Source organism: Maylandia zebra, linkage group LG20 (assembly GCF_041146795.1).
Source record: "Maylandia zebra isolate NMK-2024a linkage group LG20, Mzebra_GT3a, whole genome shotgun sequence".
Classification (NCBI taxonomy): domain Eukaryota; kingdom Metazoa; phylum Chordata; class Actinopteri; order Cichliformes; family Cichlidae; genus Maylandia; species Maylandia zebra.
In genome coordinates this window covers 5,517,053-5,530,063 of record NC_135186.1, presented here as the reverse complement: position 1 = coordinate 5,530,063, position 13,011 = coordinate 5,517,053, and the positions used below count along the sequence as shown (strand labels likewise).

Sequence of the window (13,011 nt, the reverse complement as noted above, 5' to 3'; positions counted from 1 at the left end):
TAATAACCTAGCCTAAGGGAAGCATGTATAATGTAAATAGAACTGGTCCCAGTACAGAACCCTGTGGAACTCCGTAATTATTCTTAATGTGTAAAGACAAGCTGGAGTCTATTAGAGAGATATTATTCACTGCAGTGCAGTACTTTTAATACATAGGACATGTTCTAATCTTTGTAGTAAAATATTGTGGCCAATGGTATAGAATGTCTCATAGAAATGAATCTGCTGTCATACATCCGTTTGATTTATTCCAAACTGAAGAAGGTGGAGAATGAAAACAAAGTGATCATGTGTCTCGCTCACTTTGTTTACCTAAATGTCAGCCAGGCAGGACAGCTGAGTTCATTTACCCCCAGATTAGTGAAAGCAAACCATTTCTACACAGGCACTGTCCGGGGAATGAGAACCCAACATGACCGGGTGAGTGCTAGTTTTTCATTTTTACAAAGCAATCCTTGTAACTGTTGCCATCACACCTAATTTTTCCCAGTGGCCTCTATGTTGTTGTTCTTTTTTCTCTATTCCATGTCTCGCTGAGTGTGGAAATGACAGGGTTATACGGCAGCTTCACCTCTCCCAACTTCCCCCAGCCTTACCCTGACAACCAGCACGTAGTGTGGAACATCACTGTCCCAGATGGCCACAGGGTCAAACTCTACTTTACCCACTTCAGCATGGAACTCTCAGACCAGTGTGAATATGACTACATCCAGGTACATGTAGGAGGAAGTCAGCATCCCATTATGTGCACTGACTTGGCATCAGTAGCTTGCTCACTAAAAGGCCTCTGACCTTGTCAAACCAGGTTTTGGCAGAGGGGAATGAAACCTTGCGGTTCTGCGGAGAGGAAGGGAAGAACCATGAAAGCACCCCGAGGAATACAATCATCCTGTCAGCCCGAAACCTCATGTCAGTGGTCTTTAGGAGTGACTACTCTAACGAGGGACGATTCACCGGCTTCCAAGCATTTTACACCTCAGAAGGTGATGCAAAATAGTGACATTTGTTGCCAGAAGGGAGACACATTTTCTCACAGAACAAAGAGTAGTGAGGTTTCTACTGAAATGCAGTCTTCACAGGTATATGCAGCAATTTTTTAATTAATTCACATTAATAAAGTCAGACAGCAAACTACAAATACAATGTAATATTTAGAAAACAGCAGGAATAATGCCCCACATGAAGAAATTATTTTAGAAGGCTCTTAATTTTATATATAATGTAACTGTTATTTATTTATGGTGCTTTCATTACAGGCCCTCCTCTTTATCTTCTCTTGGGATTTAAATGACTCTGAAGTTAACAAAAAAATGTGTTTTCCCACAGTTAAACTGTTATTTTAATTGGTTGCAGTGGCACACCCGAGAGACTTTTGCAGAGCCTATGAAAAAACTGTTTTTGTGATCATTGTTTAGTTTCAGCTAATTGGGAGTCAGATTTAGCATGAACCAGATTCATTTAGTTTCTGTGTAAGTTTTAACAGTAAATCAATGGTTTTCAAACTTTTACCCTTATGCCCCAGTCCGGAAGCCAAAAAGACCCCTCACTGATCACATCCCCACTTCTTCTTCTTCTTCTTCTTTTTAAAAAAAAAATCAGACATCCACAATCAGAACCATCAGAAGAGCATCAGAGTGTGTTAACTTAGCTTCAGTCCAGTTTTCTCTTGGCTTCCACACTCCACTCCACATGTTTTGGCTCTATACTCCACCAATGGGACTCCACAGTTGGAGAACCACTGCAGTAAATGCACCTGAGTTAGAAAAGTGTCTTTTATTTCTATCTCTAACAAGTTTTGAGGGCCATGATGGCATATGCACTTCAGCGCGATGTAAATCAAGGAAATAATCATCAGATTGCTTGGTAGGCTAAAGGTTTTAGCAGATTTATACGCAATCTCAGGTGTGTTCATGGATGGGGGAGGGGATGCATATTTATTGATTTACTCTGTCACAGACATCAATGAGTGCCTGTCCAAGGTAGAAGGGGAGAGAGTGTGTGATCATTTTTGCCACAATTACATCGGTGGCTATTACTGCACGTGCAGACAAGGATACCTTCTCCATGACAACAGAAGATCCTGCACAGGTAAGAACGATACAGAGCGAGGCTCAAGAGGCATGTTTATCTGAGCTCAATCACTGTGGGTCAAAAGCTATTTAGCAGGGTGCAACGTTAAGAACTTGGTATACATTGTCTGACTATATTGATTTGTAATTAGGGCATTTCTGGAGCTAAACACGCTACTGCTCAGATCTTCTCAAATCTGAAACAGCAAACACTATTTACAGTGAAGAAAAGCAGGCGTCTGACCTCTTTGAGACATTAGCAACAACGCATTCAATTTGCCTGCATTCACTGACGATGTAAACACATGAAATGGCCTAATCTTTCAGTTGGCACAGCAGCACACCCCAGAGTGTCTTTGGGTTATTTTAAGGCCATTAAAATACGAATAGTTCCTTATCAGACTTTTGAAGACGAGCATAGAAATGGGATCAGACTGCTGTGTTGTAAACTTGTATTTAAGTCTAATTGTTCTCATTTGTCATTCAAAATGCTCTCATTATTCCCTACTACGGCAGGAAAAAAAACATGTCCCCCCCCAAAAAAAAAAACAATTTGGTGATATTTCACACAGGGCACACACTTGCCGGTGCTCCGTACTGGATTTCATTTTGTCATAGCTGGCCTGTGCTCACTTATTTCAGACTGAAAAAGCATACTGATGCACAAAGTAGTTGATCTCTGCCAGCTGGTGTAAGGCGAGGTTAATTACTGTCGATTCCTGAGGGAAAAGCGACTTCAAAATGGCATTAAAAATTGATACCTGTGTGCAGCACTAATAATGTACTGACACAAGGTAATTAATCACAATTACGAGCTGATGTGCCTTAAATTATTATTCTTTGCCAGAGGAAAAAGGGTGACAAAACAAATCATGCGATGAATAGGCAAAAATGATTATCTGCCTACAGATTGTACTAATTATATGAATTACAGCAACTCTGCCTCTTTGCAATCCTCATTTGTTTTTGTCTGAGGCAACATCTGCACATTTGCTGGGACAAAAAGGCAAAACCTAAATGAATCTCATCATTTATGATGGCAGGAAATGTTTCAATTGATGTGAAACAATTATTTTGTTCTAATCAAAAACTCTTTAAAGCCAGCACTTCAGAACCCAGCAGCTGTCGGTACAGCTTTACAAAATGGTTAAATCAGTGCCTCAAAATGATCACTTTTAGTGCACGAGTCTCCTTCGCAGTGCCGTGCCAGAGCCAGGTGCTGACGTCTCCTTCGGGGGTTCTGAGTAGTCCGGGTTATCCGAACCCCTACCCACCTATGAGCCGGTGCAACCACACCATCCGTCTGCCAGAGGGCTCCAGAATAATCCTGAACTTCCTGGAACCCTTTGACATAGAAGGACATCCAGAAGCCCCCTGTCCGTATGATATGTTGAAGGTCAGTTGTGCGACTCCAAAGTCTGAACACACACAAGCTAATGAATGAGCAATGTATTCCTCCTCATGCTCGTGGAGGTGGTTTTGCCACTGACTTGTCCTGCTTGGGTGATATACTGTATAGCTATTGCGGTTTCATGCATATTTAGCCAGACATCAGTTAGGACTCAATCATGCTTGCTTATTTATTTGTTTTTTTTTTAATTCTATCTAATGTCCCGACATGAAAGATTTCAACAGCTGGAAAAGAGTATGGGCCCTTCTGTGGCCCAACGCCACCAGATCGGATTCACACGGGAAGTTATGACGTGCACGTTGAGTTCAGGTCCGACTCTAGTGGAAAAAACAAGGGATGGAAGATCAAGTACACCAGTACCGAGGCAGAGACCCTTTCTTTGACTTCAGACTGATGGCGCTACAGTTCACGGACTCTGTTTCTAATTGTCCTTATTTTGTGTAAGATCTTGCTATTCTTTGTTACATAGACAATAAAAAGAGATTAAAATAAAACTGTTGTATTATTTAGATCCTCTTTGCTCATTACAATAAATACTGTGTCCAACTTTTAACCTAACAGTGTGCAGTCAGACGAGCATTTTCATTAACTTGGGTTTCCTCAAATTGCTGTGGGTGATTTCAGTCATCCTCTAATCTAGCCAAGGAATTGAAGAAATAAGAAAATCATTTAAGAGGGTCTAGATGTCAGTAAGTCTGGTCCAATAAGCGCCGTATGCTAGTCATTTAACCTTCATACATTATGCAGCTTGTTCTTAAACAATCCCGGCTACGCTCCTCTATCAAAACAATCATTATAGGGTTATTTAGTACAAAGAAATGACTTATCCACACAACATTTCCTCCAGCCGCGTGCCCCTCAGATGGTTCAAAAGTGCATGTCTGAAGGTGTCAGTGAGTGACAGAAAAATACTTGTGCTGATTTATTTTTATTGTTTCTTCTGCTCCAGTGTTTTGATTTCCTTCCTCCTTCTCCCGCAGAATTAGGTCAGCGCAATTTTTCAGTGAACGTGTGACTTTCTTAAACCACAGTTTGTTAGCTTTGATTGAGCTGTTTTTCCCAGGCACATATTTTGTAGTTTGTAGGCAACAACCCCGAGCATGATGTGTAGCTACTGACCCACAGATCACCTCGTCATTTTCAACCCAACAGAAATACGAGGTCCTGTGTGGACATGTGCGCTGTAAACTGTCAGCCCACGCGGGATTAAGGCTTGTTTACAGCATGAAATACCAGACAGCCCTCGGGGCTCCTGTGTGCTTACCGAGCAAACCTGCAGTTCTTACCTGAGCGCCGTTAAGTCATAATCTAATGCGCATGGAAGGTGTAAGACATGACGGAGCAATTGACCGCTCCTGTGCTCTCGCGCGCTCACTCCTAACTGTCCAGCCTAGTTGGAGCTAATTCCACAGGAATTACGCACACCATGAAACCCATTAACCAGCTGTTGAAAAATATCCAGCCGCAGCACGCTGCCAGTAGGCTGTCAGGCTTATAGCTAATATGCCCATCACTATTACACTAGTGCACGAACTCAGTTAAGTTGCTATAGAGAGAAATATAAAGTCTCAATATCAGAGACTGCTGCTTTTTTGTCATTGGTAATAATGTTCCTGACCACGCATACTCCTTCACCTTCACTAATAGGTGTTTAGAGTCTTCAAATTCAATATCACTAAGGAGATCCCTTGGTTTTAAGGCCAAACGCTACTGCTGTGTCACTTTACAGTGCAAAGCCTTTGAGGAAATCTCAAAAGTACTGAACTTTTTCCTTTTTTTTTTCCATTTGGATTGTATTGGATTCTAAATGCTTTCAATATCTGTCACAATAATGTGGGACAACAGCACTATGGAAAGTCTGAAGGCACATTTAATGAAAAAAATAAAATATAAATCCCTCCTCCACCATGTAACATGTATAAACATGCACCACCATATACAATTTCCTTTAGCTACTTGTGGAAAATTAATATGAAACAGCCTCCTACAACCTGCAGTTTTTCTTGCTGATGAGCTGAGGCACAACTTTTTATTTTTTTGGGCATACATGGACACAATACCGAGTAATTATAAGCTGCTTACAAATGCTGCACTTAAAGGGCATCTAATATGAAAGTACAAGCTGGCAGTGACATTGTAATTTCCCCACAACACGAAAAAGAAGAGGTCTTTCTGTAAATTCAGATCCTTCATTTGTGCTCATTGTTCAGGACACAGATGACAGGCATGAGAAAAGATACATCCCCATGAGTCACATGGACACTGCACACGCTGTCCACACCCTCTTACATCACACTGCCAGCAGACTCGTGCATAATAAGCTACAATGTCTCACACACACAGGGGTCATATGAATGAACATGTATCTAACTTTTTATTATTAAAGCAACGAACGTGTCTGTGTAACCAATTCAAACATATCTGGCCAATTTTGGCCCCCCCTTTGTATTTATTCCCGTTTCTGCACTTACCATTATTTATGAGGTATTTCTTCTCCTCTTTCAGATTCCATAAAACATCACACAGTGAAATTTCGCATTAGGATGCACAGTTTTGACAAATATTTCAAGATTTTTCAGCACACTCATTAAAAAATTCCTTGACTTTTAATGCAGTTTCCAAAAATAGCTAAAAAAAATATGACTTAAAAATGCATTAACAAGGCAATATCAGGATGACCTGGATACCAGATTTTCACTTTAAAACAGCAGAAGCTAAATTATGTGTTTAGCTTACTCTAACTAATTAAAAGTAACTTTTTACCTGCGTAAACTGAAGATCTAAAATCTCAAATGCGGTGCATCCCATCAATCATAGCAATAGTTAAGGGGCAGCAGAAGGCAAAATTTTAAAAAAAAGAAAAAAGTGTAATGATGACTATAAATGTAACAGGCAGCCTTAAAACAACAGTTCTTCATTTTTGGAGAAAAGAAAACATTTTATTTCTTTCTTTTTAAACTTTCTCACTGTGATAAAGCAAATAAATGTGAGTTAGATGAGAAGACCCATTTTATTTAAATACACAACAGTGAACCTTGGACTTTGGCCTAGAGGCGCAGCAACTTTTCTGTCAACTAGCGAGGTTGCCAGAAGTAAGAGAATCTCCCCAAATACTGAGTTATAGCTTTAAGTTTAGATTTGTTTATCTGTAGTTATTCTCCCAGCATGAAACACAAAATAAGAAACCAGCTAAAAAAAAAAAATAGACCCAAGTGGTTAATGTCTTTGATAAACATGACTTGTGTAAATCATCCAGCTTCCTCTTGAGGCAAAAGCATTCAAGTGGTTTTGAAATCTTACAAAGTGTCAACACTTGGGATTCATGTATTCCAGCAGTTTTGTTATTATCAGTAACGCAGGGCAAAAATCCTACTCTGCTGGCCCCGAGGCTGGTAGTGTGAATTCTTATCAGTCTGTGCTCAGGTAGAGTCTCGGCCTAGTTGCCGCCTTGGGCTTGCTTTTCGACGCCCTCCTCCTTCCTCTTCTCGCTGGACTGCTGGCTGCCGCGCAGCTGTGTGTTGCTCCTGATGGATTGCACTGCCTGAATCTGCCGGAGACGTGCGGTCAGCTCAGCTTCGCAGGCCTGCAGCAGCGTGGACGTCCTCGCTCTGTCCCAGCCCAGCACCTGCTCCATAGCTTCCATCCCTCTGGCCACTACCATCTAAAGACACACAGACAGAAGCTCCATATAGTGGATATGGGAACATATGAGGCGATACACTGGCTTGCCCTACTAACATAAGTTTATGAATGCAAATGGAGATGGCTGACAAAGTCTTGTGCTTACACTGTACCTAAAGTAAATGGGATTATATCAGAACTGATGACGCAGGGGTGTGTTTTAAGTGTGTCAGGATGGGCAGTTTCACATGCTTGCTTTGATCATTTTGCAGCAGACTCACTGGGGTGTGTTACGACAAAAGCCTTACAGCAGAAGGAGTGACGTGGGAATATGATGACGTAGGATCATTGAAGGGAGTTGCCCCACATTGCTGCGATATGTAAATGCACCTCATTTGCTGGTGCCTGTCTAAATTTGCAGTTTGAACTTCTTGGTAGTTCTCAGAAAGAGTGGATTCTCTGCGACATTTACAATACAACAGATGTAAAAGTACACATTTGGGGTGTTTTTATTTGCTGATGCTTTGAGGCAGACTTAATCAGAGTTGTGTGAATAGGCTACCTGCAGATCCTCAGTGGAAAGCCTGGTCTCTGGCGATGTTTTGCCTTTCAGGACCATCAAAGTCCTGGACATAAATCCAGAAGCAGAATCCACCTCCATTCCATCTGGCACATCCACATCCCCGGCACCTGAGATATTGAAACAGGTTTCGATACATTTCAAAACATTTTAAACATAGTAAATGATTATTTCAGGTGGGGTTATTAAACAACAACAACAGGTCCACCTAGTGACCAAAAGATAGAAGTGCAGCTCTTCCCTCATGAGAAATTAAGAGAATGAACCGATAACAAATTCAGAAAGAAAAATAATACATGTTAACTAATAACATCTGCAGTTGTTTGAACCTCCTTCACTTAGAAATAAAAATACATATTTTAAGATAGAAGGGCAGCAAAATAAATAAACTGTGTTTGAATGTGTGTTAATGTTAGATTGAAACAGGCATCGAAATAAAAAAGCTGCTTGTATGAATGGGTGAATGAGGCATGTTGTATAAAGCGCTTTGAGTGCTTAGGTTGAGTACAAAAGTGCTACATAAGAACCAGTCCATTTATGTCTCTTGTTCTTAAATATAGAGAAAGTTTATGTATGATTTTCACATTTATTGTTTTCTCAAATTTTCTGATTTGACCACCCCTCCTCGCTGGCTAAAGTTATGTCAGTGATGTCCCCGACTCTCATCTAAAGAACTACATCTGGGGCCATTACCTATCTTGAGGGCTTCATAGTCACGGGACTATATTGATTATTTTGCTGGGTGTATTCATGCATATTGATCACATCTATTGATTACATGTTTGTTACGCAGAGGGAACTGTATAAGCACCCTTTTCAAATTAATGGTTTTTTGTTTGTTAAGCCACATAACACTGACCTATGAATCATTCAGTCATAAAAAGGTACCTCACTCAAGGGATGAATCTTGAGTTACACGTGTTGTGTCTACACATAACAGACATCTTAGATGAGCATCAATTTTAAATTGTATCTTTGGACACTTTGTTACCACAGCCTGTCTCAAAAACACTGCATTTCCGTTTATGCTTGCACATTTCAATAAATTGCTGTTCCTTTTTCCATGTTCATAGTGAAATATGAAGAATTGACTTTGACCACCTTTGCTCTTCAACACAACCTGAGCTCTGTTAGGCAGGGATCACTGTCATGCTGAAAAATGAATACAATCAGATCAAGGATTGATTGTGGACTTTAAGAGGACCAGGAAAACCTTGTCCCCTGTTTCAATCCAGGGGGTCAATGTGGACATTGTGGAGGACTATAAATACCTCGAGTATACATGGACAATAAACTGAACAAAACATTGTTGCACTCTACAGGAAGGGCCAGAGTCATCTCTATTTTCTGAGGCGGCTGAGGTCTTTCAACATCTGTTGGATAATGGTCAGGATTTTCTATGAGTCTGTTATGGCCAGTGCCATCCTCTATGCTATTGCTATTGGGGCAGCAGGTTGAGGGTCACAGGTGCTAACAGACTCAATAAAGTGATCCGCAAGGCCATTAATGTTGTGGGGATGGAGCTGGACTCCCTTAGGGTGGTGTCTGAGAGGAGGATGTTGTCTAAGATAAGGACAATGCTGGATAATAATTCCCACCCACTCCCTGACTAGCCACAGAAGCATGTTCAGTGAGAAACTGAGATTACCAAAAAGCACCACTGAACGACACAGGAAATCATTCCTGCCCATGGCCATCTCCCATCTCCCTCAACTCCTCCGCCTAATACACTGTAAACACTGCAATAGTTACACACAACAGTTAAATGTCAATCATATATACTTCACCTGTGTAATATTCTTGATATTTGTAATTGAATGATTTGTATTTGTTAGTACTATTTCTTAAATTTGTAAACTTTGTAACATATTGTATTATTTAATTAGTTTAGTCCGTTACTGTTACTGTCTTCGAGCAACTGTAACCCACATAATTTTTAAAGTACTCTGATTCTGATTCTTTCCAGACAGTATTACATGGTGGATCAAAAACTAACTTTTGTGTGTTCATAATTCTATCATTTTTGACACGATCCCCAACACCACGGGCTAAAATGCAGCACCAAACCACGACAGAGCCTCCAGTATGTTTTATAGACACTCGGTTTTGGACCCCTCTCCTGATGCCCTCTGTGGACACTGATGACAATATGAACCAAAAATCTCAAATTCAGATTCACTCCATAGGATCTGCTGCCTGTTGATTTTCAGTCCAGTTCTTGAATAATTTGGAATATCTCACCCATTTCTCCCCTTTCCCTTCCATAAGAATGGCTTCTTGACTGCCACCCTTCCACTGAGACCATGTCTGATGAGGCTTCTGTGAACAGTAGATGGAACAACTGATGCACCACAGAAGCATCTCTTACACCCTGTGTCAGCTCTCTGATTTGTTCTTCTATTTCTTCATGACATGACTTACATAGACTGTTCATCTGCTGTAGATACTTTGGACAGTTGGCGGACAAAAAAAGTGGCAGTTTACTCAAATGTTTTAAGGACATACTGCACACCATGCTAAGAAAAGCCAAAGCTTTGGCAAGTTTTTGGCAGTCACCATGTTGGCACATTTTTACCTTTGGCATTTTCATTGATTCAACTAAAAAAAATTGAAACAAATGATGTGTTTTTGCCTCACACTGCTAGTAACAAAGCGCCCAAAGATTCAATTTAACATTGGTACTTTGCTATGGTGTCTGTTATGTGTAGACAAAACGCTGGTTCATCCCTCGAGTTAGGCACCTTTTAAAGCTTGTCTCATAGGTCAGCTTTAAGTGGCTTAACAAACCTCTCAGAGGAAAACCTTCCCTAAAAAAGGTCAGGTACAAGGACTGAAAATGAGTAAAAACAAAAGCAGCCAATGCACAAAGAAAAATGTCAAAAAAGCTTCAGAAAAGCTGAAGCTCAAGGCTTCAGCGTTGGAAAAACTGTTGCTCAAGGCAACCTAGAAGAATTATAAAAAAGTCAGGCTCATTGGAAGCAAAATATAAAGAAATAAAAGGTGGCTCCAGACTTTTGCACAGTACTGCAGTTCACGGAGTTTCTGTATCCCAGTTTGAATAATGACACAGAAACAGCTTTCTATGCAAGACTTAACTTGTTACAGAGTTTATATTGTGTATCCGTGTCACACTACAATAATCAGGAAATCTGATTTTCATATCTTTATCTCAACAAACTATTTCCACACGGTAAACATGGCAACCACCTCAAAATGACACAGCCGTACCTCCCTGAGAAGGCGGACTTGTTTCTTCCTGTTGTCTGTTCTCCAGCTCCACAGTTTTCAGGTAAAGCTGGAGCAATTCCTTGGATTGCCGCTCCTGCTCTCTTCGATCCAAAACCCTCTGCAGCGTCTCCTGGAGCTCTTGGGCCTTTTTCTCTTGGAAGCCCAAAGCAGAGGCTAGTTCAGGGCATGGGGCATCCACTAAGGTCTGAAAAAGCAAAGCAAAACAATAAAATACAATTTGCGGCTCCTATTTTTAGATTGATTAACACACTTATCGCTTTCTTATACTTGACATATAATGTTGGTACCTGTAGGTCCGCCTCAGACATGAGAATAATGGTAGTCAGGTCCTGCTTCAGCTGCTGAGCCAGTTCATACCAAGGTGCTACAGTACTGGAGCTGTCCACAGTATCAGTCTCCAGCATCACAGAATCCCTAGCCATCCAAGCTGTGCCACCATCAACTAAAAAGTAAATATCAAATCAACACAAGGTGGTGCATTCCCGGGATATTAATGATTGATGATAAAAAGGATGCAGAAAAATGTCAGATAAAAGTAAACCTGCTTACTCCTGCAAGGTGGAGACCACCTCTCTTTGTCATTTAATAGCATGAATTTTGTGTTTGAGGGTAAACACAAAAAGTAAGCCTGATCTTCTACTACTGTCCCATCATTCTCTAGGACCACTGTGACTGAGTCACTGGAGTTGAACCCAAGACACTGTCGACCTGTTAAAAGAACAGAGAAACTACAAATATTATAGAGTGTCCCAGATTATTTTTATACTTCAAAGTGTTTAGCCATATGGTTGTATCCATCCAGCCGATTCAATATCCCAGCTGACTGTTGTGGAAAGAGGTGGCCGCAAGTCCAGTTTAGCATAACAAATTAACCTCACATGCGTGTCTGTGGACTGTGGGGGGGAACCAGCAAATCCAACACAGATCCTTCTCTCTGTGAGGCGACAGTGCCGCCCATATTTCAGAGGAAAACAATCAGTATTAGTGTATCCCATAAGCCAAATATTCAAAGCAGTAATACCTCAGACACCACCTGTTCATCAGGTGATTCAGCATACTTCCACATGTCAAACAAGTCAGTCCATTTAAAGAGTCACCAGCCCTTTCATCAAAGCTGCTCCTATTTGCAATACAAAACATGTCTTACTTCCACTCGCTTTTAAAATTGTACAGCTATAAATCAGCACCTCTAGTTTAATAGTGCCCCAGCTCAATATTTCATATACAAGTATTTATTTATGTATATTGAATAGGAATAAAGGCAATTTATAACTTTAAGCTAGCTTTAAAACCAAGAGGGGGGTTTTCAGATAGCATCCTAGTTTTGTCACTGGCAGTTACAGGAGACTTTATCAGAATCAGAAATACACTTCTAGTATCTTCATGTAGGTGGCTTCAAAATCAAGGACCCAGCCTGACCTCCTCCAAACTCTGCTGACACATAACAACGCCTGGTGACTAGCCTTCTAGGAATGAGCAGGAAGAGCAATGACTTTTCATGTTTAGCTTCTGCAAGTTTAAACACGATGGATAAAAATGGTGATGCTGCTTCTGCTGCCACACACGACTAGATAAGTAAGCTTGTCGACAGCAATAGCAATAATCACCTCAGTTGTAATGTTAGTGCCTCCCAACACTCTCACAAATCACTGAACATATGAAGTTCTTTCACTTTCGCAATATGAGACCCCGCTTTTAGCGCTCAGCACCAGTGCAAACTAAACATTTAAATACTGCACCCACAACGTTTGACTGCGTGAGACGGTACTTCACGTAACTGTCACACACCCGTTCAACATTAATGAATACATCGCTTTTATTAAAAAGAAACTCTAGCATGATAAAGTTCAGGAATGTAAAGTCATGACAACTTACCTTTTTTCTTAAGCTCATCTATGGAAAGAGCTACTAGCCCATGCGTTTGTTGTCGTGTGAAATTGCACACCTTACACGGTTTATCCGTCATTGTAGTCTGCGTTTAGAGAAGCAGATTTTGTGCTTTCTTATACCTTAATACTGACAGTTATCGTCAGCAGCTATCAACTGCTACCACTATCCCCGAATACGGAACTGCCGCCGTG

General features: G+C 40.8%; 2 protein-coding genes across 3 annotated transcripts; one reads left to right on the top strand and one right to left on the bottom strand.

Annotated features, from left to right (window-relative positions):
• The first annotated feature begins 331 nt into the window (after nucleotides 1–331).
• Nucleotides 332–3,954, top strand: masp2 (MBL associated serine protease 2). 2 transcript variants are annotated; one of them, XM_004554171.4, is made up of 6 exons: nucleotides 332–420; nucleotides 491–713; nucleotides 806–983; nucleotides 1,957–2,088; nucleotides 3,269–3,465; nucleotides 3,695–3,954. In XM_004554171.4, the coding sequence occupies exons 1-6, from the start codon at nucleotides 413–415 to the stop codon at nucleotides 3,872–3,874; spliced, it is 918 nt and encodes a 305-aa protein (XP_004554228.2). In that variant the 5' UTR covers nucleotides 332–412; the 3' UTR covers nucleotides 3,875–3,954. The 2 variants fall into 2 exon arrangements, with proteins under 2 accessions (XP_004554228.2, XP_004554229.1); XM_004554172.2 differs by having other exon boundaries at nucleotides 371–420; nucleotides 591–713.
• A 1,378-nt stretch (nucleotides 3,955–5,332) lies between these two features.
• Nucleotides 5,333–13,011, bottom strand: dffa (DNA fragmentation factor, alpha polypeptide). The gene is made up of 6 exons (XM_004554173.2): nucleotides 12,806–13,011; nucleotides 11,480–11,638; nucleotides 11,218–11,372; nucleotides 10,910–11,114; nucleotides 7,664–7,791; nucleotides 5,333–7,141 (listed from the first exon to the last, which is right to left on the bottom strand). Exons 1-6 carry the CDS (start codon nucleotides 12,894–12,896, stop codon nucleotides 6,917–6,919), a joined length of 963 nt encoding a protein of 320 aa, XP_004554230.1. The 5' UTR covers nucleotides 12,897–13,011; the 3' UTR covers nucleotides 5,333–6,916.